This window comes from Microchirus variegatus, assembly GCF_963457635.1.
Source record: "Microchirus variegatus genome assembly, chromosome: 8".
Taxonomy (NCBI): Eukaryota; Metazoa; Chordata; class Actinopteri; order Pleuronectiformes; family Soleidae; genus Microchirus; species Microchirus variegatus.
In genome coordinates this window covers 9,888,173-9,908,563 of record NC_139809.1, presented here as the reverse complement: position 1 = coordinate 9,908,563, position 20,391 = coordinate 9,888,173, and the positions used below count along the sequence as shown (strand labels likewise).

The following is a 20,391-nucleotide window of genomic DNA, read 5'->3' as shown; positions in this document are numbered from 1 at the left end:
CTGGATCACACTGTGTGACTCTTATGTGTGTGTACACACCAGCAATTCTGACTTAGACAGACAGACAGTGTTATTGATTGCTATGCACACCCAAGACATGTTGTGATATCTATGTGTTACCCACTCATGGACTGCCTCTCGTCCAATCAAATTACTCGCTCGCAAGAACAATGTCACTTGTGGCCAGGACATTTCATACTTCCATGAGAATGAAACTCAAGTGCAGAACTCCTGGGAAGTCATCCCACTTCAAATTTCTGGCTAATCACACAATAGTTGTCGGACACCACACGGGAACAAGCTGCAAGAAAAGAATGACATCATTCAGCCTTTAACTGTTGTATAGTATAGTAATTGTTTTATAGTGATAAATACCCATCCTACAGTAACTCACTCGGGTACCAGTAATGGTGTTTGTTCCATGACACAGACTGCCTCAGTGGATTTCTCACTCACTCTCTCTGTTCCATGATGGTTGGCAGGTGGCATGACCCCCCCACGTCCCCTAGCAAGCCGGACCGCCAACATTAATGCCGCGATGTGCCAAGTTCAAGTCGCTGGCCCGCTATCTTGTTACTAATCTGATGATCTGCTTGGCACAGGAGCTCCCTTTCCATTCCTCCTTACATAACTGTGTCTATGTTCAGGTCCACACTAAGAGTCTGGGTCAAGAGGTGACAACAGCAGGGGGAAAGACCGTCAAAGGAAGAGCAGGAGTGGTGGTCACTTCTAGGCAGTTTATTCCGTTTTTTTTTTTTTAAGTCTTTCAAATGTCCTTGATTTGCTTTGTTAGGGTTCTTAGGTCAATGGTCTTTTGGAGCATTTCTATCAGGTAGTGTCAGTGGTATGACCTGGACCTGGACTGGACTGACTTAAACGAGACCCTACCCACTGTGGACTAAGCGTTTTCCTTCATCAGCCCACGTTTGATGGACACTGTCAGACTTTTCCACACAACAGTCACCGTCACTGCTTCACACTTGCTTCTGATTTGTGTCTGTTTTAACCACAAGCTTCTCTCGCTCAGTGTTATACAGCACATTTGAGTCTCTTGTTTTGTATGTCGTTTTGTTGCGTCTGTGTGGTTGTTTTGTGCGTCACCATGGTTTCAGAATTGTTTTTCCAACTTTAGTTTTACAAATATGAGATTTTTATGTATTTGAGTTGATGGTAATGATGATAATACGTTTTCTTTATTGGGGATCTGCCTGAAGACTCGATCCCTTCTGGTCCTAAAGCTTGTTTTTGGGAACAATTAACGGCTCGCAATATATTGATTTTCACAGAATCATTGTATCGTGATATTATTGGTATCATGGACCCTGTATTTGTGTGTCATATATCATATCATATCATATCATATCATATCATATCATATCATATCATATCATATCATGAAGTACACTGTGATTCCCACCCCTATTTAATTAAACTGTCAGTAATAAAGTAAATGTGAATGTGTAAAAGTATTTGTAAATAATATTTGCATATTTACATATTAATAATTATTTTGTTTAAAAAACAACAAACTCTCCAATGTGACGTAATTACCCATGATCCTCGGTCCCCGGCTGCAGCTATAAATACGCCGTTCTTCCGCTGTCCCTCGCAGTCTGTCTGCTGTTCGTGTCCCGGTCTTCTAACTCTCCTCTCAAACACTCGACTCGGTTTTTTATTTCTTCACCTGAGCGAGGCTGGGTCTTGTCTCACGGATGTTGAACTTCTCTGTGGAGTTTCTCTTCGACATTACTTTTGCTCCGCCGTTGTCTGTCAGAAACCACACAAAGAGCCTCCGTGTTTCCTCGAAGCTATCATGCTGAACACCGAGGAAAGGTAAGGAGCTAATATTCTCCTGGAAACAACAACAGTGTTCAACGAGAAGTGCTATTGTTGACGTTAGCTAGCCTGGTTAGCACCGAATGCTCTTTGCTTTGAGTTAAAACCCTTTTAAGTAGTTTTGTGCGTGTGAAAATATTTCAAATGACGTGTAGGAAGTAAAATAACTTCTAAACAAAGCGCCGGGCTTTGACAGTGAGATGTTATCAACAAACATGACATGAATAGCAGTCATAGTGTAGTCGGCTGCACATTAGCGCTGCAACTAACGACTCGTACCACTATCAGTTAATCTGTCTTTCTTTCGTTTTGTCATTTTGTCCATCAAATGTCTGAAAAAACACCACAAACAGTTTACTGTCATAAGAGAGCAGAGAAATAAGAAAATATGATATAAAAACTACAATAAAATAAACCGATTTATCAGTTAAATTTGTCGTCCATGAAATGTCGGAAATCTTTCCCAAACCACCACGATGTCAATGTCCTTAAATGTGTTTGTTTACAAAACTTTAATATCGTGTAAACACGTTAATTAATAGTTGTCCTTTAATGTACCATGCAATTAGTCATTGACTAATCGTTTCAGCCATGTTAAACATTGTCATAATGTCAAAAGTTTCCACTAAAATTCAGATCCATTCCAATGAAGTGAAGTTAAGATATTAAAATGTGTGGCGTGTTATTCATTATTGCTGTTGTTACATTATATTTATTTGCGATTTTACTTTCAGTTGTTGTACGATTTGTTTTTGGTTATGTGCTTACTGTACTGAACAAAGCAGGGCTGAGACCTTTGTTGTGACTCTACAGTGCTATATATATATAATGTTTGAACTGGGTGTTCTCCTATTGCATAACCATATTAAACCTTAGGATTTGGCTTTAAGTCGTCCTAAGACAAATGTTTTCTTTAGCAATAGCATGTGAAGGTGCTCAGGACATACTGTAGTTGGCTGTAGGTGACTGGACTTGTTTGGGTTAAGTTTGAAAGAGAGCCTGTGTGTCATTGTCTGTCTGTTTCTGCTTCACAAACAAAGATGTGAGTCTTGTTTTTGTCCCATGGGTTTATCATCTGACAGGAACAGAGGCGAGAAAGAGAAGGTTCATTGATGCAGTGACTTTATTAGCACTCTGACTTGTTATGGAACTGTCAGCTGAAGGCATCAAATGGCCTACATTAGCCCGCTTGCATAACCCCTCTCCTGTGCTGCTATACTTCCCAAGCATCGATGGAATGTGTTTGTGTGAGGAGTACAGCGATGTGTTTGCTCAGACACAGTTGGATTGTTATGAAACATGTAACATATTAGTGAACCATACAGTGGCTGCCTCACTGATCTTGTCAGTAGTGGATGTGATTGCTGGAGGTTTCTGGTTTTGAGCACTGCTGAGTTTTTCCTGCAACGAAAGCTTGTCGGCCAGTTTCGGCAGGCATCTGAATTTGTCAACTTGACTGTAAAATTTGACTGTAGGCCAGGTTGCGATTCTCAAGCATGCACATACAAGTGAAAAGTGAGTAACAGACAAGCTTGAAATGACCATATTGCACTGAAAATGAAAGCCATAGAGCATCTGTTTTACATCTATATCTGCCATCATTTTCATTACCAGTTGAATATTTTTAATTCTTAATTAATGGCTGCTGTCGTTTTTTCAGGCAAGATGAAATCAAACGCAATACCACTACTTTTGGAAATGTTTAGTAATTGTTATTTCCAGTAGCAAGACAACACCTGGTACAGACAGGTATGTCTTGTACAGTGGTGGTTTGTGGGGCTATTAATAGGTCATACATTCCATCTAAATGAATATCAGCAGTGGAATCTACCTTCCGCTGTCGTTTGTCTTCTCAAGCTGCAGCCATAAACTGTTTTACTTGCTCATGGGGCAGGGCAATATATAGATATTGCCTCTATATCGTAACTTTAAACCTTTTAGATTTTGGATATAGTATCCGTATCGTGATAAGGTATCTGTGATGGCTTTTCCTGGTTGCTGCAGTTATAATCATATTTATTATATTGAATACATCTCTGAAGAAAATAAGTATTATTATAGTAACTTAACTACAGACCTGTCCAGGGTGTGACCCCGCCTTTCGTCCTATGTCAGCTGAGATTGCCCCCAGCTAAAAGCACAACAAGTGATATGCATATCTGTAGATATATCTGCTGGAGCTAAGGTCAACTTATCTTAAAATGTTCAAAATTGTACCCTCTTCCTCCTTAATTTGTGTAGTTGTAGAACTGGTTTAGTAGTAGTTTATTCATGGTGTATGATTAAATCATAGAGTAACTACACAGTACATACCAGGTGGTGTGACTGTACTAGAATCACTGTCTATTGCTCCACCACTTTTGTGAATTTGCAAAACATATACCGACAACATAAATCCTGTGTACAAAGATGCAGCATGACAAAAGCACTTTTTAATGATAATTAAAATTTTCTGTAGCATTTTTGGGTGTTTAGGATTCTCTGAAGTGGTCTGTTTGTTTTTGTTGTCCTCAGTGTTTTGTACTGGTTGTTCAGGGGTAAAGGACAGGGATGTGTCCATCCGCACTCAGGTTTCAGATCACGTGTGCTTTTCCTGTTTCTGTCTCGACATCTTTCCTTCACACTGGTCTGCCAGACTTCCAGGGGTCAAAGAGGAGGAGGACTGAGGACACTTGTTTGCATTCCTCCTGCTTGCAAACACCGCTTAAATCGCTTTCAGTAAGCCAATAGGCTTGTTTGTGTTGATGATGATCGAGACTCTTTTTTTCTTCTATCATTTAAAAGGAAATTTACAGTGTTGGACGTAGGTTTGCCATGTTTTGGCTTCCTTGGAGGACATGCTGGAGCACTTCCTGTTTCGGTTGACTCGTGTGTACATGGGCTGTCTGCCAAACTCAGCTTCAGCAGTCAGCCAGTGGGATGTTGATCCCTCAAACAATTAATCAGAATCTGTTCTCAAAATAACTCTAGCATCTCAGAACTGGCAGTGAAAGGTTTCATCCATTGAGAGTAATGATAGAAATATTTCTACACACACACACACACACACACTGCATCTCTCCAGCACATCAGTGTAGTCCAGGTTTCACCCATCACACCCACCATCTTTAAAAACATAACCTATATTCTGTTTATAGGTGGCCTCCTAACCTATTGGGGGGGACTAAAGGGCACAGCTTTCCAGCTGGAGTGGCAACATGGGACAGGAGGTTGGGGCGGGACGGGGGGTTGCTGAGAGTGTGGCTGAAATGTCAGAGGACACGAGTGTTGCCTTTCAAAACAAGCTGGCATTTCCATCAAGGACAGGCTTTTCTGTCTGTCTTTGAATTAGAAGATGGAAAAAGAAAAGTGGGTCTTGACATCTTGACACGTCTTGCTCATCATCTCCTCCCCCATCTGTGTCCTACCTGTTACATCCACAGAGTTAGTTTCACTTTTGTGTCTGTGCTGTGCATGAAGTGAAACTCTTCTCCTCAGACCTTTTCACTTCATATATTATGTAGTGGCTCCAGAACAACAAAGTACCATAGTTTATATTTATATTATTAACATTAGGGCTTTAAGTCAACACTATAATATGTTCCTAACGTGTCTTCCTAAGGATCTTACATTGCTTTTCATAAACCAACAATCTGTTTCAAAGGGAAATATTGTACTACATTATATAATGCATTTTCTCCTGACTGGTTAATCGCGTAATTTTTGTAACTGTACATAAAAATGGGAGTAGTCTTCTGCTTTGAAAAGTTAAGCCCTGGAAGTAGAACAGGGGTAGCAGGTTGCAAAAATAACTCAAACAGAAGTCTAGGGGGAAATGATTCTACTTTTTTTTGTAAGTTGTTAATGGTCTCATTTGCTAGTTTCAGGTCTTTCAATAGTATATGATACAAGTTATGTTCCCATTTAGAGAACTATAGACGCCACTGTGATTGACAGTTGTTATCGTCCAATAGGTGCCTTTTTGCAGGTGACGCCTGTTCACTTTCAAAACGGGATTGTTTTGCTACTGGAATACTGCATGCACTTTTATTTGGTCTATAGTATGTCCCTCTGTGTCTCTGTACATTAAGACCCAAGAAGGTGATGGAATAGAAACAGGTTGAGGTGAAAAAATATGACATGGTGAGCTTTGTTTTGATTGAGCTCTGTCTTTGCCTTGTCTTTCGTTCTCGCTCTCGCCTAAACACGTGGTTACTTGAGTCTGATGTTGTTCTTTGGGGCATGGCTAAATATGTCAATGTTTGCACACAAATATGTTGCCTACCTGATGCAAGGTGAAGGAAAAAGAAAGAAAAGGTGTGAGGTTTCAGTAAAAAAGAGGTAAAGGCGGGGCTCTATTTCTCATTTAACAGAATGAAAGTGTATCAAAAATCTGAGCTGTCTGACCGTCCGTGTCAGCCGGCTGCCATCATGTCTGGTTTGAGATAACGCGTCTGTAACTCAAAGCGCTGAAGATGTGTGTTCCCAAAAGCCTTGCGAGCTATTTGCGGAGGTGTTTACAGATCATGTGCTTGTTTATGATAGATGACCATATGTGTAACCTGACAGGAACTCTTTGAACGCAGTCACGAATCATCAGCTTTAATTTAGTCTGTGTCATAAACGGAAGCGTATGAGAAGGCTTTTTAGCACAGTGGGTCGTCCAAATCACAGAACAAATAATTCATATGTTAAAATAATGTGCTTGTTGACTTTTTTTCTTTGCTTATGTATTTGTGTTAATTTGAATTGTAATATATAAACATTGTTTTGTGTCGAAAACCTTCAAATTACAGTACTAATGAGCAAATGGTACATTCATGTTCAAGCCCTCTGTCTGCTCTCTGCACAGTCGAGGTGTGGTGTGTTGCCATAGATGCCACTGTTTTCTAATGTGAGCAAAGCGCTTAATGAAGTCATCGTGGAGGTGTGGGTGTATGAGGCAACAAGCCTCAGTGTTTACACCAGGAACTGTTCACTTAACATGCAGTGGCGCTATGTACTCTTTTGATGTTTGGAAAATAATATTTAACAAATGATTAAAACAGCTATATCAAATTGTGAAGAATTTCCTGAGAACAAACCCAAAACTTGCAGCTTGTTGGGCACAAAAATCATCCTTACAGCTAAGTTTGGTGAGTGTGCAACTCTTAAGTTAAGCCTCACTGTATTCCAGAGAGGCCTGTTACTCTTTATATAAGACATATTCCTTCCAAATGTTTCTTATAACAAGTGACTGGTCTTTGTTTACTCTTCGGTGGAGACTAGTGGAGTCAACAGGTCAGGACCCCTCTGTTGTTATAAACCTGGTCGAAGTTGTGAAAACACACAAGAACTGAAAAAAAGATAGGGATTAAAGCAAGTTTTACTCGTTTCACATCATTTATATTCCAGCTGTCATTGTTGGGTTGTAGAGTTTAAATCTGCTGCTGAGGGCGGGCTACAGTATTTATTTTTGAGATGGTTATTGGAAGAGCGACTGTGTGTGGAATATAAGAATTTGTATTTATTTAAGGCCTAAACATGACAGAAGATGAGACTTTTTCCTGAGACGATGTGAAAGAATAACCCGTTCATCCGTCTTTTTCCCCGCAGTTCCTGTATAGCGGGGTCTCGGCTGACCAGCTCTAACCCTCAGGCTCCAGGGCCTCTGTGGTGCTCCTGATGCCCCTCACCCACAGCTGAAGATCCCGAGTGGGCGAGGGAGTGTCAGGGATCACTCTTTCGGCGTGCTGCTACATAAGGTGCCTTCACACACATCAAATGTCTCTTATTTGTATATTAAAGGCTTTTTAGTTCAAATGCTTCACAGGGTGATGATAGTTAAAAAAAATAGGTTTGTTCTCTTTTGCTGTAATCACTTTAGATAATAAATGTGTTAAGTGCAGGGACCAGACTGACTCTGCATTAAACACAGGCACATGTTGCTCATGAGTTGTGCCCTCATTTTACAACGTTTTTATGGCTTAAAATCCTTTTAGTCTCACCTGCTCCTGCTCCTGCACCTGTAGTTCTTTTATTCCTCCAATTCTATCATGTGAATTATTCTGTGTGAAGTTTTATGTTTGGAAACGTCTCCAATAAACCTGCCGTTTTCCTTTCCTCTTATGTGTGTGAGTGAGAAGTTGTCCCCTAGACATGTGACTGACTGTCCCTGAGGGACAGAGGGATTAGAGATTTAGGATCAGACAGATCAGTCTCAACTGTCATATTAAAGCCCCTCATCTGTCCTTAGTGAGCAAAACTCCCCGTCTAACATTACTACCACTTTAATTGTTTTTCACGTTTTTATGGTGCACTATTGTTGCACTAACGGTAAAGAACGTAGTTGGCATTAACTTGAGTTTTTTTCATACAATTAAGTCTGAAACTTGAAATTCAGCAAAGATGACTCTTCCTTCCCCTCGAAACGCTCTCATCTGACAGACACTGGCAAAGCTCGCCTGCAGGGAATAAAAATTATGTGCCATTTAAATCCGACCACCAACTGTCACATGCTGCCAAACCACATGCCTTACAAAATAATCTTTACAAAAGCAGAAGTGTTGATCGGTTACAGTACAGAGTCAGTCTGCTGCAGACCTGACGCCCAGTGCCAACACTTCCTCTTCAAACTCCCCGCTATTACAATAAAGTATTATTCTGAGCATCATACAGTGTTTCCAAATGCTTATAAATGGATAATACACGTTTGTAATCTGAACTGAGAAAGGAAAGTGACCGAATGCAGAACTATATATATGCAGAAGATAATGAAGAATAATAATCAAACAAATCAATAACCTCACCTCATTTCCTCATTTGACATCCAGGATGCGAAGTTAACCGTGACACAGGGCACTGCAGCGAGTGGGAACTCCTCTCGTCTACTCTTCCGCTACCAGCTGAGTGAGCGACGCTCGGCCTCCTGGAACACGGCTCTATCGGACGACAGCCTTTTCCTGGAGGTCCCTGCTGGGGCGCTGGTCGAGGGCAGCAAGGAGGGGTGAGTCTAATGGAGTCTAGTATCTTCCAAAACATCAAGCATCAATTCAACTTAGACTTAAACAGGCTTTATTGTCAATTATTGACAACAAATGAACATATTAGCCCAGCAACAGAACAGGGTTAAAATATCGTGTGTGTAGAGCTGCAACTAACAGTTATTTTCACTCGATTTACTCGATTAATCTGTCGTTAATCGAGTACTTGTTTGGTCCATAAAATGTCAGAAAAATGTTGATCAGTGTTTACCAAACCTGGAAATTATGATGTTCACCAGTGTCTCGTTTTGTTCACAAACCAAAATGATTTCAGTTTTATTGATTTCTTTGTGATGTGGAGCAAAGAAACCAGACAATACTCGATAAAGCTGGTTTTAATTATTGGAAAAAAATACACTCAAACCGATTAATCGATAATCAATATAGTTGACGATTCATTTAGTAATCGATAAATAATCGTTACTAATCGGGATACTGTTTTTTTTTTTTTTTTAACCCAGTACCAGTAATGAACTGTGTTTATATTCTATAAATCTGGTTAAAGCAAGAATCACACTTTTAAAACACTGAAATAAGATAGATACATGTATGCACGATACAAGTTTCATCAAAATAATCCTCTTTAATTTGAACATGAGCTTTGGTTTAATCCAGATCATCTCTTCATTGTTGCTCGTGTGTGTAGCAATTTCTCTTTGACTATATTAATGTTGCACTGAAGGTTATTCCTAAAAAATACAATTTAGTTTAGACAGGGAAACCTCTCTTCACCCAGGATTATTTGCACAAACCCATTTTATTTTAATATAATAATTATTATAATATAGATAGAATTATATTAATAGAATTTCTTCCAAATGAAAGTAATTTCACCTAAATGTCACACCCTAGACCTTTTAAATAAAGCCTATTATCATGTGTTTCAACACTAACTAACATAGTGACCACAGAGCCAGTTTACTGAGCAGAGCAGCCTGCTCCGCAGCTGCCACTGCATTATTATGTAAAGTTGCAGTGCTTATGTAAAAGGGACCAAAAAAAAAGATGTGTGTCAGTGACGGTTACCCCGTCTCCTCATTCACAGACTGATGCTTTGTGTCTCCGTGTGTTCATGTCATCCTCAGGCTAACGGCTCTGCTCGAGTTTGCAGAAGAGAAGCTCAAGGTTAACTACGTCTTCCTGTGGTTTCATAAAAACAGAGAGGATCGAGGTAAGAGGTTTTTTTTTTTTTTATCCTCCACACATTTACATCTTTTTGTTGATGCAACTCCCACTTAAGCCAAATCGTTATATTTATCCTCAACTTCATTCTCACTGAAGGGAAATGTATTTACAACAAAAATAAAACTAATGTTTTCAATAATTTTAACAATAAAATACAGTCAATCCCTGTTGAGTGGTTTCGTCTTCAGAGGCTTATTAGATGTTTTCAAAGTTCTCTAAATCTCTATGCTTGTGCATGAAAGTATTAGGGCTGTCAAATAATTAAATAGTTCAATAGTTTATCATGGTTATTTGCATGTCTGTCACATTTAATATCAAATTACGTTGTTTTTAAGTCTGTATTAAAAATGTATAGCAACGTTTACCAGTTTATGTTCATTTTAAATCAAATGAATGTAAAGATAGTTACTTTATGATCATGACTTTTGACATACTTAATTGTTGAAAATCAAAATAAGTGCTATAAGCCTGACTTATAACAATGTCTATTTCAGAGTTTTTAATGCAACAGCGTTTGCAAGAGTTCCAGTTTAGTTTTAGCTGCTTTTAAAGATGTGACTCACATAAAAAAAAACACACCTTAAATGAATAATGATTAATGCATTCATACTGACAGTGTGAACACTTGACGTAGGCTTTAAGGAGAGTGACAGTTGTATCATTGTGGTCATGTGATCGCTCTCCCTCTTTCCTCACCCAGCGTCCATCATCAGGACGTTCAATTACCTGGGCTTTGAGATGGTGAAGCCAGGTAACCCAATGGTACCAGCCCGGCCTGATCTGGCCTTCATGGTTTACTCTCTGGAAAACAGCAGCTCAGACGAGGAGTGACTCCACACACACACACACAGAAACACACACACACACACACATACACAGGAAACATGCGATCCACCATTTACTCGCACAAACAATCCAAAACTGTCTCAGTTCTCGCTCCGACACAATCGCTCATCGCTAACCCGGGAGGTCACGCCCCTTTCTTTCACAGACTTGTGATTGGAGGAGCGTCGTCATGATTTCCATGCAACAATGACGCCGTTACCTCCTTCCTTTCCCCCCCACCTTCCCTGAGAGAAACTGCAGAAACAGGAGCTGGTGACGGTTGAACAAAGTTGTCACATGCATTGTGGGATTTTTTTCTTTTCTTTTTCTGCTTGGTGTTTTTTTCTTTTCTTTTTTCTTCTTCTTTTCTTGGCCATATTTGACGAGACGAGACAAACAGCGTTTAGGACATTCAGCACAAGGTGGTGTTTTACATTAAAATGCAGCATATCTAACATCTGACAGCTTTCCACCTTTTTTTCTGAGATTTTAAGAAGGTTTTGGGGTTTGTTTATGTGCTGTTTACCATGTGAGCTGTAAAATGAGTGAAAATGAGGCGCAGAGAGGTCGGGTATACTTCTTAAATGTTGTTATTATATAGACGGGTGAATGGCAGATCATTAAAGCACATGTAAACTTCTATTTAGACCTCTTCCTGAAATATGTCAGAACATCATTCCAGCACGTCATTAGCTTTTTCTTTTCTTTTTTAAAACCATCTCTCGACGAATTGGGAAATACCCTGAGAAAAACACATTTTATCAAAGATATTAAGCTCAATAATTGTTGAGAGTATTCGAGAGAGTCCGGTTTAAAGCTCCACTTGCTGTAACTTGCATTAAAAAGTGCATGAAAAGGTTTAAATCTAGTGAATCTATCGCCCCGCAGTGTGTGTGGTTCTCCAATCAACATTAGCATCACAGAGCTAAACATCCAGTTTAAAAAAATGTCAATCCTGGGTTTTTACAAACACAGAGGTAGATTCTTCAGAATCGCAGAATCTCTTTTTATATTCTCATATTCTATATATTCTATATCAACTGCTCAAGACCAAAAATCGGTGCTGCAATTTTTGAAAATTGGTTTGAATGTCGGGTTTTAAACCAGGTTGTTCTGGAATCTCTTTAGAGCAGAGTTGAGATGTTTAAAAACGGATGTTTATCTCTGTGATTTGACCGTGATGGTGACACAGTCCTGCAGAGTGGTTTCAGTAACGGGGCTTTTTGTGCCTAAAAGGAGTAAAGTGCAATGTTTTCTTGTTTTTTTTTGCTCTCGAGTCTTATTGAGAAACGTCTTTATTATTATTATTATTATTGTTGTTGTTATCCATTTATTTTCATCCCATACGCGGTTCAACCCCACTGATATTTGCTCATTGTTGAGTAAAACCACAGCACTTGGCTTTTTCAACATGTATATTATGCAATGAGTTAAAACTCTTTGTTTTGTTTTGTGGCGTTTTCGTACACGGACGTCGACACCAAAGAACTCATTCTGTCTGCTGTATGTGTAAACTGATATACTGGTATATAAAGCAATATTAGCCTACATTCCCCATGGCAGCCATTATCACCCTGGTGATGACAAACATGATGGTAGACTGTTCAGGTTGGATTTGGGAAGGGCCTTATTTTTCTTCGACTACATTATGTTCAGAGTCTTCATTGCTACTGATTGAACCATGACTATAAGCTGTTAGGAAATGTCAATATTTGATCTTTTTTTTTTCTCTCAGAGGTATATTTTTATGTACTTATTTTTCTCCAAAAAAATGTCTTTTTGTTATAGCTGTGGGATCTGTTTTTAGTTTTCAGTTATTTAGATTGCAGACGATGACAATCCATATGTGTATACTTCAAAATTTTGTCTTGGGGAGGGGGAAAATAATAAAAGTTGATATCTACTGTACATGATTGTTCTTTTTTTCCATCTTTATAGGCTAATGAAAACCAAACCTTTTCCTCAGGAACAGCAGTTGTGGAAATGGTCATTTCAGCCGATTGCTGACTCGAGCGTTAATCTCCGACCAGCTCGGCGTGCGGCACATTAACAGCTCACTGCTGGCTTCTGGCCCAAAGACTGCGACAGCCTCCCCCCGGTCAGTTGATCCAGAGATCTATTTTCAGAGCTGGGGCCAGGATGGACTCAGTTATACTATATCAGCTTCTCTAATACAACGGCAACCTGATTTTTAAAAACTCCTCCTGACAGGAGAAAAACCATTTAGTCTCATGCAATGAACCTGCATAGCTGATTTTAACAAAACAGGACAATTCCATTAAACCCATGATAAAGAACACAATGGCATTTTAGAAAGGTTTGCAGAAATCACATATAGTTAGTATCCACCAATAAAAGATTTGCTTTAACTATTTAAATCTTAAATCTGCAGAGCAGCATGATGCTGTCACTAGGATACATTTACACTAACCACAAAAGGACACGCCCAATAAGGAGGTCAAAAGGTCATGTCTAAGCACAGACATCAAATCTGTTGTAAAACAATGCGTACGTCTCTGTATATTCTGCTCTTGGACCATCTCTAGCAGCTCTCTGAACTGAGGTCACAGAGTCTCTCATCTCCTGACTAAAGCACAAGAGTCAAATATTCCCCTCCTGGCTTTAATCTACAGTATGTTGACATGTTTACATAAAAACCTTACCTCGGATTGAGGCTGATGACGACATCAGCTGCACTCTGCGTTACATTTCTCAGAAACTGTCTGAAAAGTCTCTGTCTCTAGTGTCCTGTAAGTCCAGTTAAAACCAGCCAGTGAACAAGTAATCCCCCTTTTAGACTCTATATCTCATCATATATAATGTGCTCATATGGTGCAAAAAAATAATAATCTGCATTGGCACATTAGTCAGCGTGGTTACTTCTAATACTCTAAGGTTGCTGTTCTGGAGGGTTAACGACGACTCCTGTTGCCCAAATCTTCACTTATTTTGAATTATTCCTGGAATTATCCAGAGTGTAGATTCTCAAACAATCTTCTTCCAGATATTGTCACCGAATTAAATATCATTTTTGAAAGCAATGCTGGCATTTTAGACTCTTCTATCTTGCAAGTTCAAAACTTTGATCCAAATCCATCCTTAGCTGTGAGTTATGTTGCTCACAAACAAAACAGACTAAAAACAAAACCTTGGCTTGGAGGAAACTATTAATTGTAGCTGCTTTAAATTAATGTCATTGCCGTTTTATGCGAGGAAAGTGCACCAGCTTTATTATTATAATTGTTAGACTGTGCTCACAACAATCGTACAAGGAAAAAAAAACCTAATGCACAACTCATTTTTAAAAGATGAACAGGAGGGAGTGCACTTAGGAAGCTATAAATCATTGTGTAATCATAGTTTTCTATTTCATAATGCTTTAAGGCATGTATTACACAATTCCTGCAGAGTACTTTAGGACCATCTGCTCTCTGCTAGAACACACTTATCTCTTAGATCTGATCCCATACTACACTGCGTTGTTTAATTACATCACTGAATGATGAGAATAAATCTATAATAGTGACTTAAAACTTTATATATATATATGTACATAAAAAAAGGCATTGAGTCAGTTATTATTGTGATTTATTTTAATAAACCTCACATACAAACATGAACCTGAAGTAATAAAGCCTTAACAAACACAAGTTCTCATTCACTTTTACACACACACACACACAATTCAAATTCAAAGTGTGCACAGGCGTCACTACTTGTCCTTCTCCTTCTGCTCCTTATCTTTCTTGTCTTTCTCCGCTTTGGCCTCCTCCGCTTCGTGCTTCTTGATCAGCTCCTCCACTTCCTTCTGCTTCAGCACTTTGATGCAGGTCTTGCCGTTTACGCGGGTCAGGGTGGCGATCTCCACTGAAACAACAACAAACGAACACATGGTGAAGAATCTGCTGCAGCACCAACTCTATACACTGTCACTGTCTTTTTGTGACAGTTACTTTTGAATGAGCATGAATTGTCGATTCATGAATGACAGATTGTATTTTCTGTATATTTTCTGTATGTCTCTTTCTATCTCGTGAAATGTGCACCTTTCTCTGCAGACAGTTTGCTGACGTCCATGGTTTTGTTGAGAACCTTAACGGCGAGAGCGAGGGCAGAGGAAAGCTTCATCTCGCCCTCCTTGAAGTCCTGCTTCAGCATGGACACAGCGGCCTGTGAGTGAGTGGAGAAAGACAAAAATGTTGTTGGAGCTGCAGAATTCACTCACATCAGCAGCTTTGTGTGCACGGTCGGGAGGGATCAGGTGTGTGTTACAAGGTGTGTGTGCACTCTAAGGAGGCTCCGTTACCCAGAGTGCTTTGTGTTTGTGTTTGTGTCTGTCATTGAGTTTAGCAAAACACAATTGAATCTTGAATGACACAATTAACTGTGCTAAATGTGACATTCAATGTTTTTGTTTATTGTGAGAATGCAAGTCTTTGTCTGGCCACTTTGTGAAGAAACGATGCAGCTGTGCCCCCTAGTGGTTTGAGGTGGAACTACTGTCAAACTACAAATCCAATTGTGTGACCCACTTACTGGCTGCCTCTCTCATTTGGCCTATTTTTTATATAATACAGTAGACTCACAGCGCTATTATTGCCGATGCAGGTGGCTTTCCAGCCACCGTAGTTTCCACTTGGGTCACTCTGGTAGAGCTGGAAGCCGTAATGTTTGTCCCAGCCCATGTAGAGCAACGAGACTCCAAACGGACGCTTCCCTGGGGAAACAAAGACATGCAGAAAGGACTAGAACCACTTTTTATACTTTGAATGACGTACGACAAAACTTAAATGTTAGGGCATTCATAGAGGCGGTGAACATTTAAATATTTAGATTGACATGCAGCTCAGATGACAAGATTTTTATTAATGTACAGGATTCTGTACCTCCAAACTGAGTGTAGGCCTGTTTGATGTCACACAACGCCGTCACCAGCTGCTCGCAGGGGATTGGTTCCTGGTACTGCAGCAGATATCTGTGACAGCAACAAACAAACATAATAATATCTCATAATATGAACAAAAACAAAATGTAGAGCAAAGCTTCAGTGTCAGAGCTCACCTCTGAGCTATTAGCCTCAGCTCGTTGGTCAGTACGTTGGCATCGGATGTTATTCCTGCCACACTGCACGCCATGTCTCTGTGAGTCAACAGAAAGATGGTGGTTAAATATCAAACTTATAAACTGTAAATAATTACATGTAAGGAGTCACTCACTCGTTCAGCTTGTAGATTTTCTCAGAGAAAAACACTTCATCCAGCAGCTTGTGGATGTTCCTCCTCTCCGCAGCCAGCAGCACTCCATCATTGGCTAAAATTCCCAGGCAGGTACCAGCGTGTCCAATGGCTTCCATGGCGTACTCGACCTGGTACAGACGCCCTGCAACAGACAAGAAAAATCAGGACATCAGGAGATCACACCGTAAAAACCTGTCACAGCCTCGTGAGTTATGTTACTCAATGGTTCTTACCTTCAGGGGAGAAGATGGTCGTTCTGGAATCATATCGACGAGACTGTAAAAAGACAGACGTGAGAGGGAAGTTAATCAGGAGTGATTTGATTTAAACACAGAGCAGAAAGTTGAGTAAACGAGTCAGCTTTCCACTGCAAAGGCCATCACATCGACCACTCTAAACTCTGAGGCTCTGGAGCTAAAATAACCCAACGTCTTACACAGATGACAGACAAATACATTTTAATAAGTGGAGAAACTGATTGGTACAGTTGAGTGAGAATATCATAATTCTTATATTCTTTGGTCATGATGGTGCCTGATCTCCTGCTGATTTAAGAGCAGTTTATAGAGAAACAAGTGATTGGATATTTGTTTGAAGAAGGGTTTTGAGACCTGACATGAAAACATGAAGCAGATCTGAAGACCTGTGGGAATAATGACTAACATATTGTGGATTATCATCCAGGACACAAAACATTAGCACGTATGGCTTCAGGTCAAACTGTATTTACTGTAGTAAAATAGATTAGCATTATTTAAATCCAGATCAACGTCAAACAGAGGTAGCTAATAATAATAATAATAATAACTCACCATTCTTGGAGACGGCAATTAACGCTGGCTGCTGTGGGAAACAAAGATTAACACGTGTGATTGTGTTCGTGAAGGAAAACAGTATCTACACTGAAGTACAGTCTTATGGTATTTATACTTATTAAATTCTGTTTCATTATTTCATAGACAGATAGAGACAGACGGACCAAACTGCATTATCTTGATCCAGATTTAGCCGACGAGTCAGTGTATAAATGCAACAAAATATAAAGTATTACACTTAAGACCATTAAACGTAGACCATTAGTTTTTACGCTAACATGACTGCGCATTCTACGCTGCAATGTTTACTTGACTATATCGAAATAAAACGTATGTCTTCTTGTGTCAATGAAAGTGAAAGAGACAAAAGCTGAAGACGCCACAACTTTGTGTTCAAAATACATTGAGCTAACTCACTCTTTCTGTAATAACGTCATGTATAAAAACATAAAAGTTAAGAATTAAGAGTTTAAATAGACATTTATGCGACGTTGGTTGTAGAAACACGAAAATGCTTACCGCTTTAGGAGCTTTCTGTACGGCGCGTTATGATGACGTCACCGGAAAGAGCAGTGACGTCATTAAAGCGCCTCTTTGTTTTCCTGTTTAATGATGGATGGATGATCTTTTATCTATTATCTGTACCACATATGATACAAAATGGTACAAAAATATTCATTAGCCCACATGTAGTCACTCAAAACATTAATTTATGATTATTTATAAAGGAAACGGAACAGTACATCAAAAACAAGAAAGCTTTGTAATGTGCTGCCGTTATTTTCAAATAATAATTAAAAAAGCCCTTAATACAGAAACACGGTGATTACAGGGGCATATTTACATATACATATACATAAAACCCCGCCCAAAATATTCCTAAAACTGAAACCATCAAAAATAATGTTTAATAAACATGGTCTGGACTGGTCTGGTCAATGTGGGGCCAGTCAAGTGTAAAAAGTAAAAATAAAATCAGGATATTGCAGTAAAAAAAATTGATGATGATATAGCACAGCATTTCAAACTAAAAGTGTTTGTTTTAATATGGAAACATATTGACATATTTGTGATGCACACATAGACGGAATAGATGACAAGATGTATATGTTGAATATAATAGATTTAATAATGTAAAAAAAAAACATAACCTAATGTAAACCTCAAAGAGGAAGAAGTCACAGACTATATATTTTTGTAATAACTCACTTTGACCGCCAGGGAGAGCCCTAGTCTTGAAAGTGCCAGGGATTATGCTGTAAAATACAGCAGTAGCCACTGAAAGTTCAGCTAGGTGCTCAACAAACAGGTGGACATTCAGGTTGATGTATGGTCAGTGATTCAGCTATAGTTGACCTTTATGTGACCTTTCTGCTCAGGTGGTGTCAGTATGCTCAGTGTTTCCTCTATAAACAGAAACCTTGTTAAAAATTAAACTAAGTTTTGGTTAAATCCAGTGTTTCAGTCAACTTACAAATGGGGAACATACTTCAAAACACATGATATTATTTAAAATAATAATTAATACTTAAGTCAAATGATAATTCTGCTCAGTAGCATTGTATTACAGAGCTCTTTGTTTCTTGTTGGAGGTTTTCCTCTCAGTTGTGCCAATGCCTGTCAGCTTACCTTGAGATTATCAACAGTAATCACATCCTCACATTGTTCTCTGAGGATTGGCACAGGAAAGTAGAAAGTTGCAGCTGCAGCACCTCAATAACAGCCCAGAACAGCACGCCGTTAAACTGTACATTACGCAGAGACGAGCAGTGCGCTGTGATTTGATTTGTTGCGGTGTCTGTTGCTGAGCTGGATCACAGCTCCTCTTGGACCAGGTTTATATCTCATTTACCATATTAATATTTCAGGGCCTCTAACACATGTTTCACATTGTTCTCACGGCACGTCGTCATTGTGAACAGTTGAACTGAATCCAAAACATATATCCTATGAGACAGGATGCTCCATTTCAAGACTGTTTCGAGACCAGTAGATCACTTGTTTACCCATAGTCTGTACTTTTGTATAAGCAGTAAATCATTGTCATTTGTTTCATATGTTGGCTGACACTCCCCTTGTGAGGAGGCACCTGAGTGACACAAAGCAAAGAGTGCAGCTGGATTTATGTGTGTCTGATCCTTGTGTAATACCAGCCAGTCGACCAGTTGGATCGAAGCGAGAAGACAACTTCTCCTCTAGTCTTGTCCCAGGTAATGAGTGTCCACATGGTACAAAGTCTGCCGACTGCTGTGAAATCAAAACATTGCCTCTGACCCTAACCACGTCCTGAACCATGAATACAGACTATTAGCAGCCGGCAGGAGGTACAAGGTTCTACAGGTTAATAAGGTTAGACTGAAAAATGCCTTTGTATATCAATCAGTCTTAAACTAAATATGGAACTTTGAGGAGTCTTGAACGTCATCTTCTGTTCATCTAATGTGTGTTTGTGTCTGTGGTTCCTGATTGTAATGTTCAATGTCTGTAGTTTTTTCTGTGCCATATTTTTTTTTAGCAAAGCTGCTGTGATGCAAGACAAATTTTAGACAGGATCTGACAATAAAGTAGTATCGTATTATATCGTATTGCATCGCATCATACTATATCGCACTGTATCGTATCGTATCGTATCGTATCGTATCGTATCGTATCGTATCGTATCGTATCGTATCGTATCGTATCGTATCGTACCTTGCCGTATTGCATCGTAACGTTTCGTATCGCATCGCATCATACTGTATTGCACTGTATAGCATCGTACGTGCCGTGCCGTATTGCATCGTATCGTATCGCATCGTATCATACTGTATCGTACTGTACCGCACCGTGCCGTACTGCATCGTAACATTTCGTATCACATCATATCGTATCATACTGTATCGCATCGTACCGTGCCTTACCGTATTGTATCGTAACATTTCGTATCACATCGTACGGTGCCGTATCGTATTGTATCGTATCGTATCGTATCGTATCGTAGCGAATCGTATCGTATCGTATCGTATCGTATCGTATCGTAACGTATCGTATCGTATCGTATCGTATCGTATCGTATCGTATCGTATCGTATCGTATCGTATCGTATCGTAACGTATCGTATCGTATCGTATCGTATCGTATCGTATCGTATCGTATCGTATCGTATCGTATCGTATCGTATCGTATCGTATCGTACCTTGCCGTATTGCATCCTAACGTATCGTATCGCATCGTATCATACTGTATTGCACTGTATCGCATCGTACGTGCCGTGCCGTATTGCATCGTATCGAATCGTATCATACTGTATCGCACTGTACCGTACCTTGCCGTACTGCATCGTAACGTTTCGTATCGCATCATATCGTATCATACTGTATCGCATCATATCGTATCATACTGTATCGCATCGTACCGTGCCCTATCGTATCATATTGTAGCATACTGTATCGTATCGTATGGTATGGTATGGTATGGTATGGTATCGTAGCGTATCGTATCGTATCGTATCGT

General features: G+C 39.5%; 2 protein-coding genes across 3 annotated transcripts; one reads left to right on the top strand and one right to left on the bottom strand.

Moving 5' to 3' along the window:
- Positions 1–530: 530 nt before the first annotated feature.
- LOC310930702 (ornithine decarboxylase antizyme 2-like) lies at positions 531–12,745 on the top strand (the record flags this gene model as incomplete). Its single annotated transcript, XM_083893744.1, is given in 7 exon segments — positions 531–674; positions 1,613–1,833; positions 7,411–7,477; positions 7,479–7,559; positions 8,628–8,800; positions 9,923–10,008; positions 10,723–12,745. Coding segments are annotated over 7 exon segments (903 nt in total). The 3' UTR covers positions 10,854–12,745.
- Positions 12,746–14,436: 1,691 nt separating this feature from the next.
- LOC310930593 (proteasome subunit alpha type-4-like) lies at positions 14,437–17,456 on the bottom strand. 2 transcript variants are annotated; one of them, XM_083893625.1, is made up of 9 exons: positions 17,419–17,456; positions 16,897–16,927; positions 16,318–16,360; positions 16,064–16,226; positions 15,909–15,986; positions 15,734–15,822; positions 15,434–15,564; positions 14,894–15,017; positions 14,437–14,714 (listed from the first exon to the last, which is right to left on the bottom strand). In XM_083893625.1, exons 2-9 carry the CDS (start codon positions 16,897–16,899, stop codon positions 14,560–14,562), a joined length of 786 nt encoding a protein of 261 aa, XP_083749751.1. In that variant the 5' UTR covers positions 16,900–16,927; positions 17,419–17,456; the 3' UTR covers positions 14,437–14,559. The 2 variants fall into 2 exon arrangements, with proteins under 2 accessions (XP_083749751.1, XP_083749752.1); XM_083893626.1 differs by having other exon boundaries at positions 16,897–16,924.
- Between the last annotated feature and the right edge of the window lie 2,935 nt (positions 17,457–20,391).

Bases quoted from the DNA above. Each gene is read 5' to 3' on its own strand.
- LOC310930593 (XM_083893625.1), bottom strand. The intron at 15,823-15,908 runs GTGAGCTCTGAC...TTGCTGTCACAG, and splicing joins CTGAGGCTAATAGCTCAGAG to ATATCTGCTGCAGTACCAGG. The intron at 14,715-14,893 runs GTGCACATTTCA...TTGTTGTTTCAG, and splicing joins CAAACTGTCTGCAGAGAAAG to TGGAGATCGCCACCCTGACC.